This window comes from Orcinus orca, chromosome 11 (genome assembly GCF_937001465.1).
Source record: "Orcinus orca chromosome 11, mOrcOrc1.1, whole genome shotgun sequence".
Classification (NCBI taxonomy): Eukaryota; Metazoa; Chordata; class Mammalia; order Artiodactyla; family Delphinidae; genus Orcinus; species Orcinus orca.
Window position 1 is genome coordinate 35,717,944 of NC_064569.1, and position 24,045 is coordinate 35,741,988.

The 24,045-nt window shown below is 38.5% G+C and overlaps 1 protein-coding gene across 3 annotated transcripts in view; it reads right to left on the reverse strand.

The window, feature by feature from the left end:
- NELL2 (neural EGFL like 2) overlaps positions 1 to 24,045 on the reverse strand; it is a 376,784-nt gene that overhangs the window by 120,754 nt on the left and 231,985 nt on the right. For all 3 annotated transcript variants that reach the window (XM_049694047.1, XM_004274430.3, XM_049694046.1), the window contains one exon: positions 1,145 to 1,267. In XM_049694047.1, the coding sequence (XP_049550004.1) occupies positions 1,145 to 1,267 (123 nt within the window). The remainder of the gene's footprint in view (positions 1 to 1,144; positions 1,268 to 24,045) is intronic.

Sequence of the window (24,045 nt, forward strand, 5' to 3'; positions counted from 1 at the left end):
TGCTCTAAACTACAGATTTCCATAGACTTTGACAGAGTAATCCTCTGGCCCCTCCCTATCTGCATCCACTGTATGACTGTAGACCAGGTCTGAAAGTCATGACCAAAGGACACGGCATTAGTAACAATTCCTTGTTATCTCCTGTCTCCCATATACATGTAACGAAGAAAATTAATTTTGGTAAACTCCAGGATAATGAACACAGTACATTTGAGGAATGGACCAGTTTTGAAGCTTAAAATGCCTGAATTAGACAAATGATAAATAAATCTATATGAGGTAATAAGGAATATGGGCTTTATCCTATGGAATTTGGCAGAGTTTCCAGAATAGAACCTCCGTTTTCCTTTCGAAGTGGGAGGGAAGCTCATCTGATGAAGGAAAATGAGGGCATGGATAAAAGAGTGAATTAATGGGATGGTGGTGGACTACAGCCGGAATATCCGCTGATGGAAATGAAAACCTGAGAATTATTGACTGGTAATGACAAACCAGGCAAAATGGGAAATGATAACACATAGAAACCTAAAATTCCCAGTTAATTAGTATTTAGCTCAAGAGAGAGAGAGCAGAGAAGAAGAGCTCTCAGACTGACCCCACATAGATATTTCACAGTGGATCATGGTAGTGAAACATGGGTTGATAGGGCTGCCGAAAAAAATACAGCTGTAATGTTTGGACTCAAAAAGAAATATCGGAACCTGGGAGGAGACTGGGAATCTGGATGAAAAGGACAGGTCAGAGAGATTAAAGATGAAAAACTGTGGAAAGAACAGAGTGGGCAAACTGGAAGCAGAAGGACGTGGGGTTAGATAATAAAAAGCTAAAGTTTAGATTTCTAGAGTGGAGTAGTTCTGTACAAAAATGCCCAGGACGTGATTATGGCTATGATTCCACTAGGGAGGAATAGAGGTGGAAACCACTGTGGTTGAGGTCATGGAGCATCAAATCAGAGTTGTTGAACAGTTTGGCCATTTAAACACTGACGTAATCCAAGAGGAAGCCCATGAGCTACACTTCAAAGTTCTCAATGTCTGTGGGATGTACCCAGAAGGCAGGTAACAGTGATGAGAAAGGGTGGAGGGAGGGAGAGACGGATTGCATTATCCCTAATGGAAGAGGTGCCAGCACTTAAATCTTTTACCTTTGCACGTAGTTCCATTCCCGGTATAGCCTGGCTTGCAAACGCAGTTGTGTCCTCCGACAGTATTGAAGCATAAAGCATTTTCATCACAGTTGTGCTGATTTGTGACACACTCATCATGTTCTGAAATGAGGATACGTTTTTGTTACTCAAAGACAGATTTTCAAAACGACTGTGCTTTAAATTGCACCTTCATCTTTGTTATTGTATGCTATTTCTTTCCAACACAGACATACACAAATTACCTATTAAAGAAGAGCTTGTATTTTGAAGTACTGTATACTCCTCTTGAAGTACATACACAGTGTACACATCCACAAACCTTAAACACAAAAGGATTTGGATACAAGGCCCACCAATAGTAGCAAGGAATAGAAGGAGAGGAGAGGGAAGGATGGGGATTAATTCTCAGAAGTAGATCCCAGAGCCAGCTGTTTACAGTCTCAGCGGTTAATATTTGGGGAATTATCTCATGATATAAGTCTGCTACCTAACTTTTTCCTGTAGCATGGAAAGGGTGATAGGAAAGGATGTGTAACTGTATTGCTCCATGAATCCTGACCTGCAGGATAATGGACTTGAAGCCCTGTGGAATTAGATGCAGTTAGCATCTACATTCACACTTGCAGGCATAAAGATACACGTGCAAACTGCTGGGGGAATATCTGAGTTTCTTAGTAAGTTCCCTCTTTCTGCAAAGGAAGTACCACAGTTTTATTAAAAAAGACTAAAACTTGCCTTTATAATATGTGCAAATGCAAACTCTGAGATATACAATCAATATACCTCCTTTAACTGTGTGTAACTTGACACTTTCAAAAGCACTGAATCATTTGATTCTCACAGTCCCGCTGTGAGAGAGGCAGAACCAATGTCATTATCACCATTTTAAAGATGTGTCAGTGGTGGCTCAGAGTGCTTCAGTAGCCTGACCAAGTTCATGGAAATATTAGGCAACTTCAGAATGCTAGCTCAGTGTTAGCAAAAATGTAAGTGTGAGGAATAAATACAGTAAATGTGAGAAAGAAAACAGATCTAACATCGAAATCAAGATGAGTAGGAAATGAAATACAAGTGAGGAAATGCATACAAGTTAGTTCAGCCATCTAAAATCCCTACAGCCTCACTACTTATTACCCAGTCTCTTACATAAATAGTATTTAGGTCTAAAATTAAATATATATTTTAATACACTTACATTGATCGAGCCATTAATTCACTATGCTATAAATAATCAAAGCAAAAAGAAATATTGCTTTTTCACTTTAGAACTTTTTGCATTCCAAACAATATGTATCTACGTATATATTATTCTAGACAACATAATAGTACTGTACCTGTACTTTTGAAAAAAAAATTGCCTTTGACATACGTAGTTGAGATTAGACTAAAATCACTTAACTATAATACTAAAATAGAATGCTCTTTGTTTTATTTTTAAAAAATAAAGATTAACATTTCATGATTCTATGTCCTGTGTTACGCAAGCACAAAGTTATGATAGTTTTAGCTATAGGCCTATAATAAAATCTATAAAGATTGTTCCCAATTACATTTCAGACAGATTTCAATCACTAAGGTTTTAGAATTACACAAATAGATATTCTCCAAATTCCTGGCTGAATTTCCCCAAATTGTATAAAATTCCACCTTTATTATCTAGAATCAGAATATTTCAGAGTTTTTAATAAATTCATGCATACTGATGATAGCTTAGGAAATGGCTGGATTACACATGGGTGTCCTATTGGGGATACCCTTGGACACTATTAAATATTGGAGGGACCAGAATGGGTAGCCCACCTACTTCTGGGTTCAGCTGCCTGAAGCAAAATAAAGCCACACTGTGAAGTTTGCAGCTGCTGCCAATTTTCTTCCCACTGCAATTCAAAGTGCTGCAGTTAATCTATAAATCTCTATACAGACAGCCGTGGGGCCCTTTAAAGACAGCTGCTGATTGATTTGATGTTGTTTTCATCCTGCCTTGGTTGCCCTCTTAATTAGACGGTACTCACTGGGTAGAGGAAGGGCCTAACAAGATTCAGTTTAGCAACCAGTATAATGTTCAACAAATGTTAACTAATTACACAACCTGGAATCTGGTTTGTCCTTTACTCTCGGCGGCCACTGAAATGAATAAGTGGCTTCTAAGCAACTCACGGGTGAAGACAATTTCCAGGTTTTTAAATGCACTGGCATGCACCTGTACATATATTGTTCCCTCTGGCTGCAAAGCCTGCCCCATGGATTCTCCTGGAAAACCCTTAATACTTTTAAAGATTACACTAAAATGGCATGTCTTCTGTGAAAACACCTTTCTCTCCCCCTCCCACAGAGCTGGGGCTTCTGTCTGTTTTCCCTAGCACCAGATACAAGGCTGTTTTACTATATTTTATCCTAAGTGTCTACTTCTCCTTGGTTCTCTATTTTCATGCCCCACCTGGGAGTGTGAATTTTTGGAGAAGAATTTTATATTTTTCTTTGTATTTCATTTCAACATTCAAAGAAAGTGTCTTGAATAAATGACTGAAAGAATGAGTGACCAGGGACTTCCCTGGTGGTGCAGTGGTTAAGAATCTGCCTGCCAATGCAGGGGACACAGGTTCGAGCCCTAGTCCGGGAAGATCCCACATGCCGCGGAGCAACTAAGCCCGTGCGCCACAACTACTGAGCCTGCACTCTAGAGCCTTTGAGCCACAACTACTGAGGCCCGTGTGCCTAGAGCCCGTGCTCTGCAACAAAAGAAGCCACCGCAATGAGAAGCCCATGCACTGCAACGAAGAGTGGCCCCTGCTTGCCGCAACTAGAGAAAGCCCGCACGCACCAAAGAAGACCCAACGCAGCCAAAGGACGTACTTCCTGTACCGTTATCATTCAAGTCAATCCCAATTTGTTCAATTGGAGACTAGACACCAAATGGAAAGCTACCGAAACCTAAGCTGTTTTTTTTACTGATTTTACTATGGTGGTGTTTGATTTGGTTTGGGATATTTCAACTATTAATTAAGATAGCAGGACATATTCTGAAAACAGAAAGTATTAATTCTTTTATATTGTCACTTTAATTTTTTTCAAACTACTTAAAATAAAGTTGGTTATACTCACAATTATCAACTAAACTGTGATCTTAAGAAAAGCCTTTTAAAATGCCTGTACTGTAATCTCACAGAACTAACTTTGACAGCCCTTTAAAACAGAGAATGTGAATGAAGCAAGGAGCAAATATTCTATAAGGTCATCTCAATAAGTAGTTAATCATTGCTGCTCCATACCGACTTTTGGTCAAATGTCAACTTCTTGCTGTTTCCCTGACTGACATACCCCTAAGGACTCCACCACCGACCCACCAGTCAGCCTATCCATTTTTAATACTTCCTTCAACATTTTTAACATATAATACATAAAATTAAATAAAATAAGGAGGAAAATATTAAGACAGAATTTAAATCATTCAAACATTCCAGTGTTTGACAAGAGCATGTCAGGATATAACTGTGAATGACTTCTAAGTTTTATTTCACATATATTGAAAAGGAGACACATCAGATCTGATGTTCAGAATATCCAATCCATAAGATCCAATGCTATCTTCATATCCTCAGATAAAATGTCACTGTTCATGTGACATGACAGTCCAAACAACAGTTGGGATTGAAACTGAATGCACCCCTTTCTTTTTCTTTTCTTTAAAAATATTAGCATATAATAATTTTAATCAAAATTTAAACACTTTTGTACCTATGAATTTTAAATTTAAATAAAATGGAAAAAAAGGAAAAAAGTTATAGAAAGAAAACATCACCCCTCAACAGTTCTAAACAAAAGTAGTATGGGTGTCAATTATTACAGTACCTTATATACAGAATAGATAATGTTACAGTGAGAGCTAGCAAAGATTTGTCCTGAGTGCCATATTTTGTATGCTCTGCATCTTTACATACTATGTAAAACTGATTTCATACCAGTGACAAGGGTCAGTATAGTAAAATTCCTCTATGAAAATAAAGTAATAGTATACACATTTGAATTTATCTAAACGCAGATGTTACATATAATAATACTTCAGTTTCACTGATTAACTCCTAACCTGTTTAAGTTAATGTATCTAAAATCATTTTAAGACTCAACACCCAACAGATCATCAGTCAGAATGACATAGAGTTGGATTCAAATTGGATTTTAAAATTGGTGTTCATATTGAGCTGTTTCCAGAATGAATGTACTATCTAGAGACAAGACTGCCATTCTAAAATTCATATAGCTTTTCTCACTATGATTTCAGCACAGACATGCAATACACATAGCACATGTTCTATTCAAGAATTTCACTATGATACAAAATTTCACTATGATACTATGATACAGAAAAGAGGAGTGAAAAGTAATTTAAATATATCTACATTTCAATTAAATACAATTTACTTCAATGTCTATTGTGTTTTAGGATCTTTTCAGGATTAAAAGTATGATTATAGATAGTAGCTATCCTCACAAAGCTTATAGTTTAGTTGGGGAGATAAGACAAAAACACAAGTGCCTTTAGCACATGGCTTCATTATGAGAAATGCTGAAGCAAGGAAGTAATCTCTGTTTTAAAAGGTCATAGAGATCAAGGGAGGGAGTCGTTTCTAGTTGGGTCAGGTGGGAATGCAAGACTGACTTCATGGAGAGCAGAGCATTTGGCATGGATATTCTTTATGCATGTGTGGGGAAGAGGCGGGTTCCAAGCTGAAACAGCATTTACATACTTTGCTTCTTTTGTTTTTAGAATCTTGAGTCTCTTACAAATTTGACTGAACCTGAATGACTTGTAATAATCCCAGTTCTATTTCAGTGCTTGCATACCACATACTTTGTAATATACACTATCTCATTTAATCCTCATATTAATTAGGAAACATTATTTTTCAGAAAATTAAACTTGGCTTATAGAAGCTAAGCATCTCGCCTGAGATCACACAGCTTGGTAGGTGGTAGAGCTGTGAATCACAACATCTGACTCCAAAAGCTAGGTTATTGATTGCTATGCAATAGGGCCTCCTGACATTTTATGCGTAGGTTTTCCCTGATCTATTTTTTTAACCTAGTGTTCTTTTTTGTAATTATCCAGAGGTTTTGAATGTTTACACATTACAAGTCTTCTAATGTTTCACAATTAGGAAGTTATCATCTCTTTATTGTATTTTCTAGTATCTTTTAACCTTATAGGAGCCTTATTAAAAATTATAGAACTCCTAGGGCAAAGCACTGAGGTAATTTCTGTTCATACTAAAATCCACATTTCCACACAGTTGAGAGACGTTTTCAAAAGAAAAGGAAGATATCAATATGGTCAAGTACAAACGCCTGAAAAACAAAGTAACCAGCTCACAGAACTTGGACTCCAGCACTAATTCCCCCAGCTTAAAAATCTCTGGAAACTCAACCGTAATGTAGTTTGGCAACCAGATAACTCCAATGTCCAGGAGTCCTCTCCTCTGATAACAGTGGTCAGGCCCTAGTAACACTGTCCACTGCTTCTCGAGAATTCTGTTTTATATCCCCCAGCAATATACTAGATCCTTGGGTTGACACTTTTACACAGCAAATTCCACTCTTCTGGTAACAGAATGTAATATAGCTTCATAGCTGGCCCAATACCCTCAGAGAATCTTTCTTTTCCTCTGATAGATTTCTCCAGTCACAAGAATTATATTGTCTATGCTGCATCTTCTACTTTCCTTTCCAAATCTAGAAATGTTGGGAAAACAGCAGCTATCACAACATACAGGGGTAAGTTCCACAAAGAAAACTGTTTCACTTTCCCTGACCCAAGTGTTTCCTGGAATATAAATTTACAGTGAGCAAATTCTCTCTTAGAATGTAGCAGGATATGGCTCTAAACCTAGTGACAATCTACCTCAGGTCTTAACCTGGGAACAAGCTCCCTCAGGCTTAAGACTGAATAAGTCTTGGAGCAAGGAAGCCAATGGAAGTGTAATAATCCTAGTTTATTGATAACACCATCAAACTGGATGCTTAGATGGGTGGTTTATCTCAAAAGTGAAGAGGTGCTTGGTTATTTTCCTCTTATATTTCCAGAGACCAGATTGCTTGCCTTAACATATCAGTGAGGTTTGCAGCAGTTCATCCATGAGTTTCACTCACATGTGTCCCCACCAAAGTCAGTGTGTAGTTATGTGTACTGGCCTGTGAAGAGCTTCAGAACAAGAGAGCCCATGGGTCTGCAAATGAGACCTCTTAATTTACTCTGAAAAGAATGGTGAGTCCCCGGATAATATACGCCATCTCTATTTCCCAAATGAAACAACTCTTTGGACTTAACCACAGTTCCTTAGTACATTCACAAGATAATTATTCTACGGCAGGTCTTTTCAAAGTGAGTACAAACTGAAAATAAAGAATGTTCTCTATTACAACTCAACGATTACTAGATAGTTTGGGGGTTTATTGGAAAGAACTGGAATTCCTTCCTTCCTTCTTACCCCTCCTTCCTTCTCCTCCACAGATATTTAGTGGTCTGGTATTGAAGAACAATATTGTGCTCACTGCCACCAGCAAGACCCATTCCTGAAATCAAAACATTTGTCCTCATGATTACTGCTTCGTAAGGATGATCGTTACAATTCATTAGCTTAAAATATCCTCCATCAGCTGTTCTGTACTAGCGCCCTAAGTAAATATGAACACAAAGTAAAACTATGAGAAAATTATGTACTATTTTAGTAAGCAATAGCAGGGAGGCAGTGTGATACATACGATTTCCAGACAGGCTTTGAGATGCTATTTTATCCTAAGTTCTCAGTGGCCGTGTGAAAGTTAGCTGATCTTTCTAAGTTCAAAATGAAAAAATTAAGACCTATGTTAGGGAACTGTTACAAAGAATAAACTTCAATGATGAATGTAAGCACCCTGGCAAATCATAGACACTCAACAACTATTAGTTACTTTCTCATCTTATTATCCACTTCAGTGGGAAAATTCATTTTGTCGTTATTAGCCAGATGATGTCCTCTATTTCAATTTGCAAAACCTAAATGTCTCACAGAATTTGTTCTCTTCATAATCTTCTCTGAAATCAAATACATTTTGGACATTTTTCTGGTTTCCAAAATTCCACTGAAATAACTTTCAATGGTTATATTAAGGAAAAAGAAACCTCTATCATGCTTACCCAAAGCTGTTCATTTTGTTTCTTATGGTTACCTTATTTACTCACTTTATATTACAGAGAAAAATCTATTTAGTACAATGTCATTTTAACAGAAATCTACTTTTACTTTTAACACTATTCAAGTAACTATAAGAAATTATACTTTAAACTTGCTCAATGTCTACAACAGCAGCAAACCCACTAAAACTCATTTTTAACACCCAAGCATTTCTTGTTCACTACTCAGGTTTCCTGTTCATTGACCACACCAATTCAATACTGACTCCTTGTTATTCTTCAGTTTGTTCAGCAACTCGGAATTTGTTCAGATTTCCTTCCTCCGACATGCTTGGTTTATTTTCTTCTAGTCTTTCCACTGTATGTTCAGCCTCCTTGCCTAATCCCTATTTGATCAAGAATCTTAACAACCAAAGCACACTCAAATTTCCTCTCTACCCTTACAGTAATTTCACAAAGTAATTCAAATTCTATTTTTATGGCAAAATCTTGCTTTGTCCTATTTGGTGTTTCAGGAAATAAGCTTTGTCTGAACACATTGTAGGGCAACAAAATACTTTGAACCATCAGTCAGATAGTTTTCATTTGTTCTTTCAACACACATTTATGAAATTTCTGCTGTGTGACTCTAGTGCTCCGGAAGAGGCAAAGATGCATCAAAATGGGATTTGTGACCTCAAGAAACTTTTGAACTATTACAGGACGGGTGATGTGAATAGATAACAACTGTGATATACTGCAGCCATTGTTTAGTGCTGTAAGAGAGAAAATAACAGTAATAATGACAATAGCTAATTTTTAAGTGCTTACTACATGCTATAAAGAACTGCACTAAGTGTTTTATATGCATTACCCCCTTCAGCCTTCACAAAACCCTTTTTAGGTCAGTACTATTATGACTCTTATTTTACAAATAGGAATAGAGAGCTTTCCCAGAGCAAGGACGCATCTTGCCCAAGATCACACAGCTAGGAAGTGACAAGGCCAAGAGCCTTCAGTGTTTGAAAAAACTACAACCTATAAACAACGATTTCAAAAGGCTTAAAGAGGAAGAGATGAAGATCGACTGAGTGGTATTCCCATAATCCTGGGAAAGTGTCCTATAACAAATAGGCCAAAAAAGTGAGTCTTAAAAGATAGGAAGGGTTTTAACAGGAAAAGGGTAAAGATGGGAACGAGTATTCCATATGGAGAGAGCATGCGTGCAAAAGACAAAAGCATGGGGTATGGTAGGGCTATTCAGCGGTTGAGCTGGCATAGGTGATGACTGACAGGACAGTAAGGAACAGTGTGAACAGGTCAGGAATACAGTGTGATTTTATCTGGTGGGCAACAAATAGCCACTTCCCCCTGTACAATAAAAGGTGGAATGATAAAATTAAAGTTGATTTTTAGGGAAATTAACTGTAATATGCAGATGAGGAGAGGCTAACTTTCCTTGACAAAGTAGGAGTCCCGTGTTAGCAAGCCAGCCTCCCTCTCTCTCCTTAATCCTTCTTTCTTCCTTTTATTCTTCTCCTTTTGAATCAGAGTTAGATTATTACTGAGAGTTGAGAAAAGAGTCTGTGCAACACTGAGAGGTGAAACAAAGGGATAAGGATGAGGAAGGGTAGGAGGAGGGCAAGTGGAAATGGAAGAAAGCAAATAGACGGAAACTGAGCGCTTATTATCTGCCCAGCACTGTGTTGGGTAATGCACCTGCACAGCATAAGGAAGCACTACAAGGACACAGGAAGAAGAGCTGAGAAGCTATCCCCCCAGATCATAAGATTCAAATCCTTTAAGGCAGCAATCATGTCTTGCTCATTTTACACAGCCCAGTTCCTATGTTTTGTGGAATGAAACTGTGTTGAAAAGAGAGCCTGCAATAGAATGGACCACAGTGATGGAGAAAGACAGACAGATTTAAACACAGAACTAATGCACCCCACAGTGAATCTATTTTTGAGTCAAAAGAAAGAAAAGTATTAAAAATAGCTCAGGTTTCAAATGTGGGTGACTGGGAAGATGGTGGTGAGTTGAATAGAAATAAGAGGGCTTCTTTAGGGATTCTGTTATTCTTGTTTTAGTTTGGTTTGATTTGGTTTTTATGGAAAAGAAGAAAATAGAATTGAGAAGTTAAAATATAAAAGCAAAGATCATATTAGGAAATTGAATTTACTCTACTGACGGTGACAAGAAACCAAGCAAAAATTCCCCACCCCAAATCTGTCAGATAACCACCTAGATGCTAAAGCCTTGGGTCTAATTCGTCAATCGCCCCCAACATCCAACAAAATGACTGGCACAAAATTGATCTCCAGTGACTGTTTGTTAATGAGTGAATCAATCACCATAAAGTACGTCTCTAACATGTAAAACATTCAGAGATCTGCTAATGCAAACTGTTCAAGGTATGTATCCTGTAGTGACAATTCTGTACATCCCCTGCTTTCTCTCCCATTCCCCTCAGCAGCTTTGCTGCTTTCTCTTAAAATGCCTGCCCCATTCACATTTCCTCACTCTTGGCACATAACCTCCCAACAACTTCACAGAAAACCACCAGGTCATCAGGAAAGAACATCCTCAGGTTTCCCACCCACAGCTGAATCTGTAGCTACATGTACCAATAAGCCTTCCTTCCTCCCAAACCAGGAATCTGGGAGTCACCACAGACCTCTCTGCACTTCCTCCCACTCACTGCATCCAGGGACCAATTCATCCGGATTCTACTTCCTTGGCAATTCTCATCCCCATCCCCCATCTCCATACCCACTGCTCTGCAGCTGCCCATATTTGGGCACGAGATATCTCCTTTGGATTACTGCGCTAGTCTCATTATGACAACGCTGCCCCCAGTTTTGTACGTTTCCAAAGCATTACCAGAATGACTTTTCAAATAAAAACTGATATTGTCTATCTCTCCCCCATTCTCTTCTTCTCAATTTTTCTAGTGACATCCCATTGTTTTAACTAGCCATCAAGGCACCGCCTACTCGTTAAGACTTTCATTATGACATTTTGCTCTTACCATACTGCATCATTTATAACTCCCCCATGGCAGCTACTTAGTAATGATGACATTAATTGAGATTCTACTAAAGGCCAAGGATCATACCAGACAATCCCTGTGTATTTCACACATGCATCCTTGCTTTTTGCCCCAAAGGTCCTTCCCCACTTTGTCTACCTCTCCTACTCACCTCCCACTCAGATCAAATATGATTCTTTCTTCAGAAAACCTTCCTTAAAACTCCATCAGTCTAATTTAGCTGAGCCCCTTAGGACCCATGGAGCCTTGTGCTTAACTCCATCACAGTATGTAAAAGCCACAATAGTAGTATTAAGAGTAAGGACTTTGGAGTCAGCGTACCTCAGTTCAGATCCCAGCTCTGCCTTTTGCTAGCTGTCAAATCGTACCTTAATTACTTTTAACATCTTTATTAGGGTATAATTGCTTTACAAGGTTGTGTTTGTTTCTGCTTTATAACAAAGTGAATCCGCTACACATATACAATTATCCCCATATCTCCTCCCTTTTGCATCTCCCTCCCACCCTCCTTATCCCATCCCTCTAGGTGGTCACAAAATACCGAGATGATCTCTCTGTCTGATTCCTACTAGCTATTTTACATTCGATAGTGTATATAAGTCCATGCCACTCTCTCACTTCATCCCAGCTTATCCTTCCCCCTCCCCATGTCCTCAAGTCCATTCTCTACGTCTGCATCTCTATTCCTGTCCTGCCTCTAGGTTCTTCAGAACCTTTTTTTTTGTCTTTTAGATTCCATATATATGTGTTAGCATATGGTATTTGTATTTCTCTTTCTGACTTACTTCACTCTGTATGACAGACTCTAGGTCCATCCACCTCACTACAAATAACTCAATTACATTTCTTTTTATGGCTGAGTAATATTCCACTGTATATATGTGCCACATCTTCTTTATCCATTCATCTGTCGATGGACACTTACGTTGCTTCCATGTCCTGGCTATTGTAAATAGAGCTGCAATGAACATTGTGATACATGACTCTTTTTGAATTATGGTTTTCTCAGGGTATACGCTCAGTAGTGGGATTGCTGGGTCGTATGGTAGTTCTAGTTTTAGTTTTTTACGGAACCCCCATACTGTTCTCCACAGTGGCTGTATCAATTTACATTCCCACCAACAGGGCAAGAGGGTTCCCTTTCCTCCACACCCTCTCCAGCATTTATTGTTTCTAGATTTTTCAATGATGGCCATTCTGACCAGTGTGAGGTGATACCTCATTGTAGTTTTGATTTGCATTTCTCTAATGATTAGTGATGTTGAGTATCCTTTCCTGTGTTTGTTGGTAATCTGTATCTCTTCTTTAGATAAATGTCTATTTAGGTCTTCTGCCTATTTTTGGATTGAGTTGTTTGTTTTTTAGATATTGAGCTCCATGAGTTGCTTGTAATTTTGGAGATTAATCCTTTGTCACCTGCTTCATTTACAAATATTTTCTCCCATTCTGAGGGTTGTATTTTCGTCTTGTTTATGGTTTCCTTTGCTGTGCAAAAGCTTTTACGTTTCATTAGGTCCCATTCGTTTATTTTTATTTCTATTTCTCTAGGAGGTGGGTCAAAAAGGATCTTGCTGTGATTTATGTCATAGAGTGTTCTGCCTATGTTTTCCTCTAAGAGTTTGATAGTCTCTGGCCTTACATTTAGGTCTTTAATCCATTTTGAGTTTATTTTTGTGTATGCTGTTAGGGAGTGTTCTTATTTCATTCTTTAACATGTAGCTGTCCAGTTCTCCCAGCACCACTTATTGAAGAGGCTGTGTTTTCTCCACTGTATATTCTTGCCTCCTTTATCGAAAGTAAAGTGACCATGTGTGCATGGGTTTATCTCTGGGCTTTCTATCCTGTTCCATTGATCTATATTTCTGTTTTTTGTCCCAGTACCAGTCCAGGAGCCTGATTCCTCCAGCTCTGTTTTTCTTTCTCAAGATTGCTTTGGATAATCGAGGTCTTTTGTGTTTCCATACAAATTGTGAAATTTTTTGTTCTGGTTCTGTGAAAAATGCCATTGGTAGTTTGATAGGGATTGCACTGAATCTGTAGATTGCTTTGGGTACTATAGTCATTTTCACAATGTTGATTCTTCCAATCCAAGAACATGGCATATCTCTCTGTTTGTAACATCTTTAATTTCTTTCATGAGTGTCTTACAGTTTTGTGCATACAGGTCTTTTGACTCTTTAGGTAGGTTTATTCCTAGGTATTTTATTCTTTTTGTTGCAGTGGTAACTGGCAGTGTTTCCTTAATTTCTCTTTCGGATTTTTCAACATTAGTGTATAGGAATGAAAGAGATTTCTGTGCATTAATTTTGTATCCTGCTACTTTACCAAATTCCTTGATTAGCTCTAGTAGTTTTCTGGTGGCATGTTTAGGATTCTCTATGTATAGTATCATGTCATCTGCAAACAGTGACATCTTTACTTCTTCTTTTCCAATTCGGATTCATTTTATTTCTAATTCTGCTCTGATTTCTGTGGCTAAAGCTTCCAAAACTATGTTGAATAATACTGGTGAGAGTGGACAACCATGTCTTGTTCCTGATCTTAGAGAAATGGTTCCAGTTTTTCACCATTGAGAATGATGTTGGCTGTGGGTTTGTCATATATGGCCTTTATTATATTTAGGTAAACTCCCTCTATGCCTACTTTCTGGAGGGTTTTTGTCATAAACGGGTGTTGAATTTTGTCAGAAGCTTTTTCTGCATCTACTGAGATGATCATATGGTTCTTCTCCTTCAATTTGTTAATATGTGTGTCACATTGATTGATTTGCTTATATTGAAGAATCCTTGCATTTCTGGGATAAACCACACTTGATCATGGTGTATGATCCTTTTAATGTGTTGTTGGGTTCTGTTTTCTAGTATTTTGTTGAGGATTTTTGCATCTATGTTCATCAGTGACATTGGCCTGTAGTTTTCTTTCTTTGTGACATCTTTGTCTGGTTTTGGTATCAGGGTGATGGTGGCCTCATAGAATGATTCGGGAGTGTTCCTCCCTCTGCTATATTTTGGAAAAGTTTGAGGTGGATAGGTGTTACCTCTTCTCTAAATGTTTGATAGAATTCACCTGTGAAACCATCTGGTTGTGGGCTTTGGTTGTTCGAAGATTTTAAATCACAGTCTCAATTTCAATGCTTGTGATTGGTCTACTTATATTTTCTATTTCTTCCTGGTTCAGCCTCGGAAGTTTGTGCTTTTCTAAGAATTTGTCCACTTCTTCCAGGTTGTCCATTTTATTGGCATGTAGTTGCTTGTAGTAATCTCTCATTATCCTTTGTATTTCTGCACTGTCAGTTGTTACTTCTCCTTTTTTATTTCTAATTCTATTGATTTGAGTCTTCTCCATTTTTTTCTTGATGAGTCTGGCTAATGGTTTATCAATTTTGTTTATCTTCTCCAAGAACCAGCTTTTAGTTTTTTTGATCTTTGCTATTGTTTTCTTCATTTATTTTGGATCTGATCTTTATGATCTTTCCTTCTGCTAACTTTGGGATATTTTTGTTCTTCTTTCTCAAATTGCTTTAGGTGTAAGGTTAGGTTGTTTATTTGAGATGTTTCTTGTTTCTTGAGGTAGGATTGTATTGCTTTAAGCTTCCCTCTTAGAACTGCTTTTGCTGCATCCTTGTCGTGTTGTTGTTGTGTTTTCATTGTCATTTGTTTCTAAGTATTTTTTGATTTCCTGTTTGATTTCTTCAGTGATCTGTTGGTTATTTACTAGTGTATTGTTTAGCCTCCATGTGTTTGTATTTTTTACAGATTTTTTCCTATAACTGATATGTAGTCTCATAGCCTTGTGGTCTGAATAGATACTTGAAACGATTTCAATTTTCTTAAATTTACCGAGGCTTGATTTGTGACCCAATATACAGTCCATCCTGTAGAATGTTCCATGAGCACCTGAGAAGAAAGTGTATTCAGTTGTTTTGGATGGAACGTCCTGTAAATATCAATTAAGTCCATCTTGTTTAATGTATCATTTAAAGCTTGTGTTTCCTTATTTATTTTCATTTTGGATGATCTGTCCATTGGTGAAAGTGGGGTGTTAAAGTCCCCTACTACGCTTGTATTACTGTTGATTTCCCCTTATATGGATGTTAGCATTTTCCTTACGTATTGAGGTGCTCCTATGCTGGGTGCATAAGTATCTACAATTGTAATATCTTCTTCTTGGCTTGATCCCTTGATCACTATGTAGTGTCCTTCTTTGTCTCTTGTAACATTCTTTATTTTAAAGTCTATTTTGTCTGCTATGAGAATTGCTACTCCAGCTTTCTTTTGGTTTCCATTTGCATGGAATATTTTTTTCCATCCCCTCACTTTCAGTCTGTATGTGTCACTAGGTCTGAAGTGGGTCTCTCGTAGACAGCATATATATAGCTCTTGTTTTTGTATCCATTCAGCCAGTCTATGTCTTTTGGCTGGAGCTTTTAATCCACTTACGTTTAAGGTATTTATCGATATGTATGTTCCTATTATGAGTTTCTTAATTGTTTTGGGTTTGTTATTGTAGGTCTTTTCCTTCTCTTTTGTTTCCTGCCTCGAGAAGTTCCTTTAGCATTTGTTGTAAAGCTGGTTTGGTGGTGCTGAACTCTTTAAGCCTCTTTTTGTCTGTAAAGGTTTTAATTTCTCCATCAAATCTGAATGAGATCCTTGCTGGGTAGAGTAATCTTGGCTGTAGATTTTTCCCTTTCATTACTTTAAATATGTCCTGCCTTTCTGTTCTGGCTTGCAAGGTTTCTGTTGAAAGATCAGCTGTTAACCTTATGGGGATTCCCTTGTATGTTTTTTGTTGTTTTACCCGTGCTGCTTTTAATATTTTGTCTCTGTATTTAACTTTTGATAGTTTGATTAGTATGTGTCTTGGCATATTTCTCCTTGGATTTATCCTGTATGGGACTCTCTGTGCTTCCTGGACTTGACTATTTCCTTTCCCATATTAGGGAAGTTTTCAACTATAATCTCTTCAAATATTTTCTCAGTCCATTTCTTTTTCTCTCCTTCTTCTGGAACCCCTATAATTCAAAGGTTGGAGTATTTAATGTTTTCCCAGAGGTCTCTAAGACTGTCCTCTATTCTTTTCATTCTTTTTTCTTTATTCTGCTCTGCAGTAGTTATTTCCTCTATTTTATATTCCAGGTCACTTATCCGTTCTTCTACCTCAGTTATTCTGCTATTGATTACTTCTAGAGAATTCTTAATTTCATTTATTGTGTTGTTCATCATTGTTTGTTTGCTCTTTAGTTCTTCTAGAGCCTTGTTAATTGTTTCTTTTATTTTCTCCATTCTATTTCCAAGATTTTGGATCATCTTTACTATCATTGCTCTGAATTATTTTTCAGGTAGACTGCCTATTTCCTCTTCATTTGTTTGTTCTGGTGGGTTTTTACCTTGCTCCTCCATATGCTGTGTGTTTCTCTGTCTTCTCATTTAGCTTCACTTACTGCGTTTATGGTCTCCTTTTCACAGGCTGCAGGTTCGTAGTTCCCTTTGTTTTTGGTGTCTGCCCCCAGTAGCTAAGTTTGGTACAGTGGGTTGTGTAGGCTTCCTGGTGGAGGGGACTAGTGCCTGTGTTTTGGTGGATGAGGCTGGATCTTGTTTTTCTGGTGGGCAGGACCGCATCTGGTGGTGTGTTTTGGGGTGTCTGTGACCTTATTATTATTTTAGGCAGCCTCTCTCCTAATGGGTGGGGTTGTGTTCCTGTCTTGCTAGTTGTTTGGCATAGGGTGTACCAGCACTGTAGCTTGTTGGTCATTGAGTGGAACTGGGTCTTAGCATTGAGATGGAAATCTCTGGGAGAGATTTCGCTGTTTGATATTACTTGGAGCCAGGAGGTCTCTGGTGGACCAATGTCCTGAACTTGGCTCTCCCACCTCAGAGGCACAGGCCTGACACCTGGCCGAAGCACCAAGACCCTGTCAGCCACACGGCTCAGAAGAAAAGGGAGAAAAAAAGAAAGAAAGAAGAAAATAAATAAAATAAAATAAAGTTATTAAATAAAAATTTTAAAAAATAGAAAAATTTTTAAATAATAAAAAAAGGAAAGAAAGAAAGAAAGAAAAGAGCAACCAACCCAAAAAACAAATCCATCAATGATAATAAGCATTAAAAACTATACTAGAAAAAAAAAAAGGATAGACAAAATCCTAGGACAAATGGTGAAAGCAAAGCTATACTGACAAAATCACACAAAGAAGCATACACATACATACTCACAAATAAAGAAAAAGGAATAAAAAAATGTATCTATATATATTTAAAAAAAAGGAAGAGAGCAACCAAATCAATAAACAAATCTACCAGTGATAATAAACTGTAAATACTAAACTAGGATAAACATAAAACCAGAAACAGATTAGATGCAGAAAGCAAACCCCAAGTCTGCAGTTGCTCCCAAAGTCCACCGCCTTAATTTTGGGATGTATCATTATCTATTCAGGTATTCCACAGATGCAGGGTAGATCAAGTTGATGGTGGAGATTTAATCCTCTGCTCTTGAGGCTGCTGGGAGAGATTTCCCTTTCTCTTCTTTGTTCGCACAGCTCCTGGGGTTCAGCTTTGGATTTGGCCCCGCCTCTGCGTGTAGGTTGCCTGAGGGCGTCTGTTCCCGCCCAGACAGGACAGGGTTAAAGGAGCAGCTGATTAGGGGGCTCTGGCTCTCTCGGGCCGGGGGGTTGGGGGTGGAGGGAGGGGTGCAGAATGCGGGGCGAGCCTGCAGCGGCAGAGGCTGGCATGTTGTTGCAACAGCCTGACGCGTGCTGTGCGTTCTCCTGGGGAACTCGTCCCTGGATCATGGACCCTGGCAGTGGTGGCTGCACAGGCTCCCGGGAGGGGAGGTGTGGACAGTGACCTGTGCTTGCACACAGGCTTCTTGGTGGCTGCAGCAGCAGCCTTAGAGTCTCCTGCCCGTCTCTGGTGTTAGTGCTGATAGCTGTGGCCCATGCCCATCTCTGGAGCTCATTTAGGTGGTGCTCTGAATCCCCTCTCCTTGCGCACCCCAAAACAATGGTCTCTTGCCTCTTAGGCAGCTCCAGACATTTTCCCAGACTCCCTTCCAGATAGCTGTGGCACACTAGACCCCTTCAGGCTGTGTTCACACAGCTAACCCCAGTCTTCTCCCTGGGATCCAACCTCTGAAGCTCGAGCCTCAGCTCCCAGCCCCCACTCACCCCAGCAGGTGAGCAGACAAGCCTCTTGGTCTGGTGAGTGCTGGTCAGCACTGATCCGCTGTGCACGAATCTCTCTGCTTTGCCCTCTGCACCCATGTTGCTGCGCTCTCCTCCATGGCTCTGAAGCTTCCCCACACCGTCCATCCCCGTCTCTGCCAGTGAACAGGCTCCTAGTGTGTGGAAACTTTTCTTCCTTCACAGCTCCCTCCCAGTGGTGCAGGTCCCATCCCTATTCTTTTGTCTCTGTTTTTTCTATTTTCTTTTGCCCTTCTCAGGTACGTGGGGAGTTTCTTGCCTTTTGGGAAGTCTGAGGTCTTCTGCTAGCGTTCAGTAGGTGTTCTGTAGGAGTTGTTCCACATGTAGATGTATTTCTGGTATATTTGTGGGGAGGAAGGTGATCTCCACATCTTACTCCTCCGCCATCTTGAAGGTCTCTCCTTACATAAATTATTTAATCTCTTTACATCAGTTTTTTCCTCTGTTAAATGGACCTAATAATAGTATAGGAATAAAATCTCCAGGAGGATCTGGGGCAGTACTTGGTAATCAAACAAATATTTCTGCGGTAAAAGTGTGACTATTCATACCAAACTGGATAAATAAAGATGAGAAATAACATGGCGTCAGATCAAATTTTGCTGCTAAATGAATTTAAAAAATAAAACCATCCACTGTCCAGAGCTGTCTGGGACTTTTTGGAGTTCAGAACTATAGAGAAGGGATTGTGCATCTGTATTTTCTTCACAAAGCTGCAAGAATTAACTGAGGTAATGTATAAAAGGCACTTAGAACAATCCAGTGCAGGCAAATGTTTCCTAACTTAGCATCACACTGTCAGGGATTGTTAATTCTTTTACCCACCCCCCATTAATCAGTATACATCCTGAGATAGCAAATTTTTATTATAGATCTTTGAATCCTCAGCTCTTGCCAAAACACCTGACATGTTTTAAGTGCTTGGTAAATGTGGATGAATAAATATTCAGCTTCAGTCTATACAAAATCAGTGTTTTCAATTCCTCAGAGCATTTCACATCTGATACTTTACATTTTACATTGAACTCATTCAAAATCCAAGTAACATGCTTGGGATTTATCATTTAGCGCAGTACCTATATATTGCTTAAGCAATCATGGTATGCTTAACTTCACCAAGGCAAAGGTTCAAGCTTGATACTCCTATGTTTTCATGTTGGTGCTGCCTCTAAATGTGGACGGAGGCATGTTTTTTTCCATTTATTAAGATTTATTTGAAAGAAAGGAAAGGTGTTCACTAAGCTAGTGAAAACTTCTACTGCAGGAAAAAATCATCCCCACCTAACGCCATGTGATCTATTCTTTCATTTAAAGCTCTCAGCCCTGCTCTGCTTTAATGCCTACAAAAAATAAGAATAGAGAGTGTATTCAACAAACTGCATCAGAAAATGTATCTCAAAAAATGCAACATAAAAGGGAATTTTTGAAATACAAAAGTATCTAAGAAAAGCAACCACAGTATTCCAACCTAGACAAGTCTTTTCAATGCATTTTAAGATGATCTTAGATTTCCATACTTAGATCAGACATCGTATTCTGACCCTTTATCTTCCAACTTACAGAAAATAAAATGATTCCTCAAATATTAAAGGGTTGGGACTATGGGGCAAAGGAGAATCATTGACCTTTTCACTCGGAAACTTCAGTTTTAAAATGAGCTTCATTACAAATTCATCTCTCTTAGAGAAAGTTATTTGAGTCTTTACCACAGCAAAATACAAGATATAAGACTCTTTTCGATTCCAAAGGATTTTATATATACATATATATATTTCTTTAGTACCCTTAATAAAACATAAGATATATGTGAAAGTATTTCTGATACACTTTTATTTCATGCTTCTCTGTGCACTCTGTGCTTCACAGCATTTAACTATCTCTGATATGTTAGAGCTGGTATCTTTTGATATCTTTTAGTATTTCTAATTGCAATAATGTTTATTGATATTACAAATATTTAAGTTCTACTATGTTTAAGAGTCGTAATTGTTATAAGATGAATAAGGCAGAATACCTGTCCTCACAATATTTATAGCTGTTGTTTTCCCATAAAATAATACACACAAATGTATCTCTTTATGTATGTGCAGTATGTGTGTGAATATATTTTGTATGAGTGTGTGTGTGTATATATATGTATGAATGCATATGATTTGTATGCACTAGACATAGAGAGAAGATAGATAGCAAGCTGACGACTAATTTACACCTGTGTTTTTTTAGTTCTTTGAGGCAGGAATCAACTTAGTAGTATAGTAAAATCTTTTTTTCTGTCATTTAGAATCGATTTCTTAAAATCCAAAAATAATTTTCTCTCCTGATAATATGGTTAGTGTCTCTTCTTTTTATTTTATATTCTTTTCAAGAATTTGAAATGGCTTTTACTCTAAACCTCATTCTGAATCACTCACCTTTACTTGATGAGTTTCCTTTAAATGCAGTAACTCTTTTCTCACTGTTTCTCACAGAGGGGAGCTCTTGCCCTCAGGAATCTCTGAAATTGTTCAGAGGAGTTTAAGAAAGACTTTAACCTGCCATCCCATCACTCACGTTCCCTGAATACCATACACCCCACATGAACAAGCTGACAATTCTTCCCTTCTCCTTATGCCCCTCACGGGTCCTCATACCTTTTGGCCTCTGGGATCCCAATCAGATTGCTGTTTGAATGTGAATAGAAACCTGACCTCAAAACCAGAAGATGTGTAGCATAAGGAACAGCTGAATAGCAAGTGGGGCTCTATCTGATCCTAGCTTTCTTTTCTTGCCTTCTTACCTCTTGGTTTCTTGCCCTTGTTTCCCAGTGCAAGCTTTATTTACATTCCTCCCCAATTTACTCATCCCGCTTTCTTTTATTCTTCCACAGTATCAGTTAAAATCTTTTTTTTAAACTGTAACTTGTAATCTTCTCCCTGCCTGCAAGTATGTTTTAATTACAATCAGCAGTGTCCTGCTCTGGGGAAAACACGTGCTCTTTGTATTCACAGATCTTATTCTCCCCTCCTCTAATTACACCCAGCACCCCCCTCCTCACTACCTGCTTTCCTCCCCTCCTTCCTCTGGGGGCCCAGATCTAGTACAACTGGCCAGTAAGTGTATTTAAAGGCTCTCTCTTTTAGTTCCACGTATCTTTGCACGAATGATAAAATCCATTCATTCACTCAGAATGTCTCTTTAAGATAAAGTAGAACAGAAGGAAAAAGGCGAGAAGGCAAAATGGGAAATATTTGCAAGTTACCAAAGAACAGCTGGCTCAGGTAGCCTCCTGGGCCTCTATGGCAGATTGACCAAGTAGACTGTGACTTACTTCTCTGTTGGCCAGTCCTGCTTCTGTCTTCTAATCTGGCCTCTGAATTATCCATCCTCCATCCTCAACCCATTGTACCCCAAGAAGAAATGATAAACTAAGCATTATGGACTGGATATTTATGTCTCCCTGAAACCCTTTTGTTGAAGCCTGATCCCCAATGTGATGGTATTTGGAGGTGGGGCCTTAGGGAGGTGATTAGATCATGAGAATGGAGCCCTCATGAATAGGATTAGTGCCTTTACAAAAGAGACCTCAGAAATCTCTCATGCCCCTTCTGGCATCTGAGGACACAAGGAGAAGACTTTCATCTATAAACCAGGAAGCATGCTGACACCAAACAATCAACCTGCCAGCACCCTGATCTTGACCTTCCCAGCCTCCAGAACTGTAATAAATAAATGTTTGCTGTTTAAGCCACCCAGTCTGTTATAGCAGCCTGAACGGACCAAGACACTAAATCAAAATGATTAGTTTGAAAGTGGGATATGGCCATTCTTAAAAGTCCCAGAGCTAGGAAAAATAAAATGATGGGATCATGGTTGGAAACCTTTGAGAAATAGAATTCTCTAGAAGAGAAGACAGAAATCATTCAGCTATACATATTTCTGAAAAACTGAATGTTAGGAAAAGTACAACATGATGTTAATTATAGATGTATTTTGGGAACAGGAAGGTAGAAGTGCAGAGATTTATCTGTCTTCTTTCTTTATATTGCCATTTCCTTTGTCACTACCTCATCACTTTCATGGCTCAGCATCTTTGCTTAACCTGTTTCCTTAGCTTGCTGTGCTTCCTTCTATTATAGGACTGAAATGCAGTTGTCTATGTACTTACTAATTTTCACTCCTAGGTTATGCTCTCCTAATGACAAGGAAGATGTGTTTTGTTTTTATACCCAACTGACATTAAAAAGATCGATTGGAAGGGACGTTAGTCCTGCCACAATGGGCAGCAACCAACTTCTAGCCATCGTTGGACATCTAAGTAAGGATAGAATATAAGTCTGAAGTGTAAACACAGCTTTAAGAGATTCCTAGCTCCCTAGTCAAACATATTTCACCAGCAAACTTTCTGTAGGTACCCTGCTAAATCTCAAGTGTTTGGCAGAGTGTTTGACTAGAACTTAATGTTCCACCTATGTTTGTTGATTAAATGTTTTTATGCATTAAAAAAAATCAGTTTGTCACGATACACCAACAGAAGAAGAAAACCCATCAAGAATGTTATAAGAAGCTACTGGCCTGTATACTGAATATGTGCAGGCTTTTCTTCATGTCTAATTGGCTCTCTCTGTCCCAATTCAACTATTCTAGAGGAAGATACCTAGAAAAGTGTTCACTATTCTGTGTTTAATCACATCTACTAATACACTATCATATCCCCAAATCTTTCCTGAATTAGGTTGAAAACTAAACGTGCCAACACAAATGAAGTTAATATTTTTCTTCCTTTAGGATTATTCCTACCAAGTCTACATTATCCAAGGTAAAATGAAACTCAAAGGTAATTTCAAAAATATCAAAAGATATCAAAAGAACCTCAACTGTAATCATTAGTCTTCTCTGACATCTCTACAAAAATTTTTCCCTATAAATTTGAAATCACGTGTTTTTTTAAAGTGGCCATTTATATACCAATATATTTGAGTATATTCTGTTAAAATGCAAATATTCCCACTGGTAGCCTTATTTCATAAGGCAGGCAGAAAGACTCTCTCAAAATTTAAGATGTCCACAACATCCTTCTGCTCTTAACCCTTCCCTGGATTCTCTTCACTCACATTTCGAATAAAATCCAAAGTCTTTGCCATGGCCACAGTGTGCCCCAGTGAAGTCATCTTCTACCTCTCTCCTCCTCCCAGCCACACTGGCCTCTCTGTGTTCCTTGAACAGACAAAACATCTTGCAGTTTCTTCCTCTTGAGATGCTTTTAACCCACACAGTTTCATGGCTCAGTCACTCACTTATTTCAGGCCTCTGCTCAGAGGGCCCCTCCTCAGAGAGTCTCTGTCTCACACCTCTGCTTACCTGGATTCCTTCTTCGCAACACCTGCTTTTATCTGATGTTAAACTATGTGAAAGTGTTTGCTTATGTGTTTATGGTCTGTCTTCCTCATTCCTCATTAGAATAAAAGTTTCATAAGGGCAGCAACCCTAATTTGTTCACTGGTATATCTACAACACCTAAA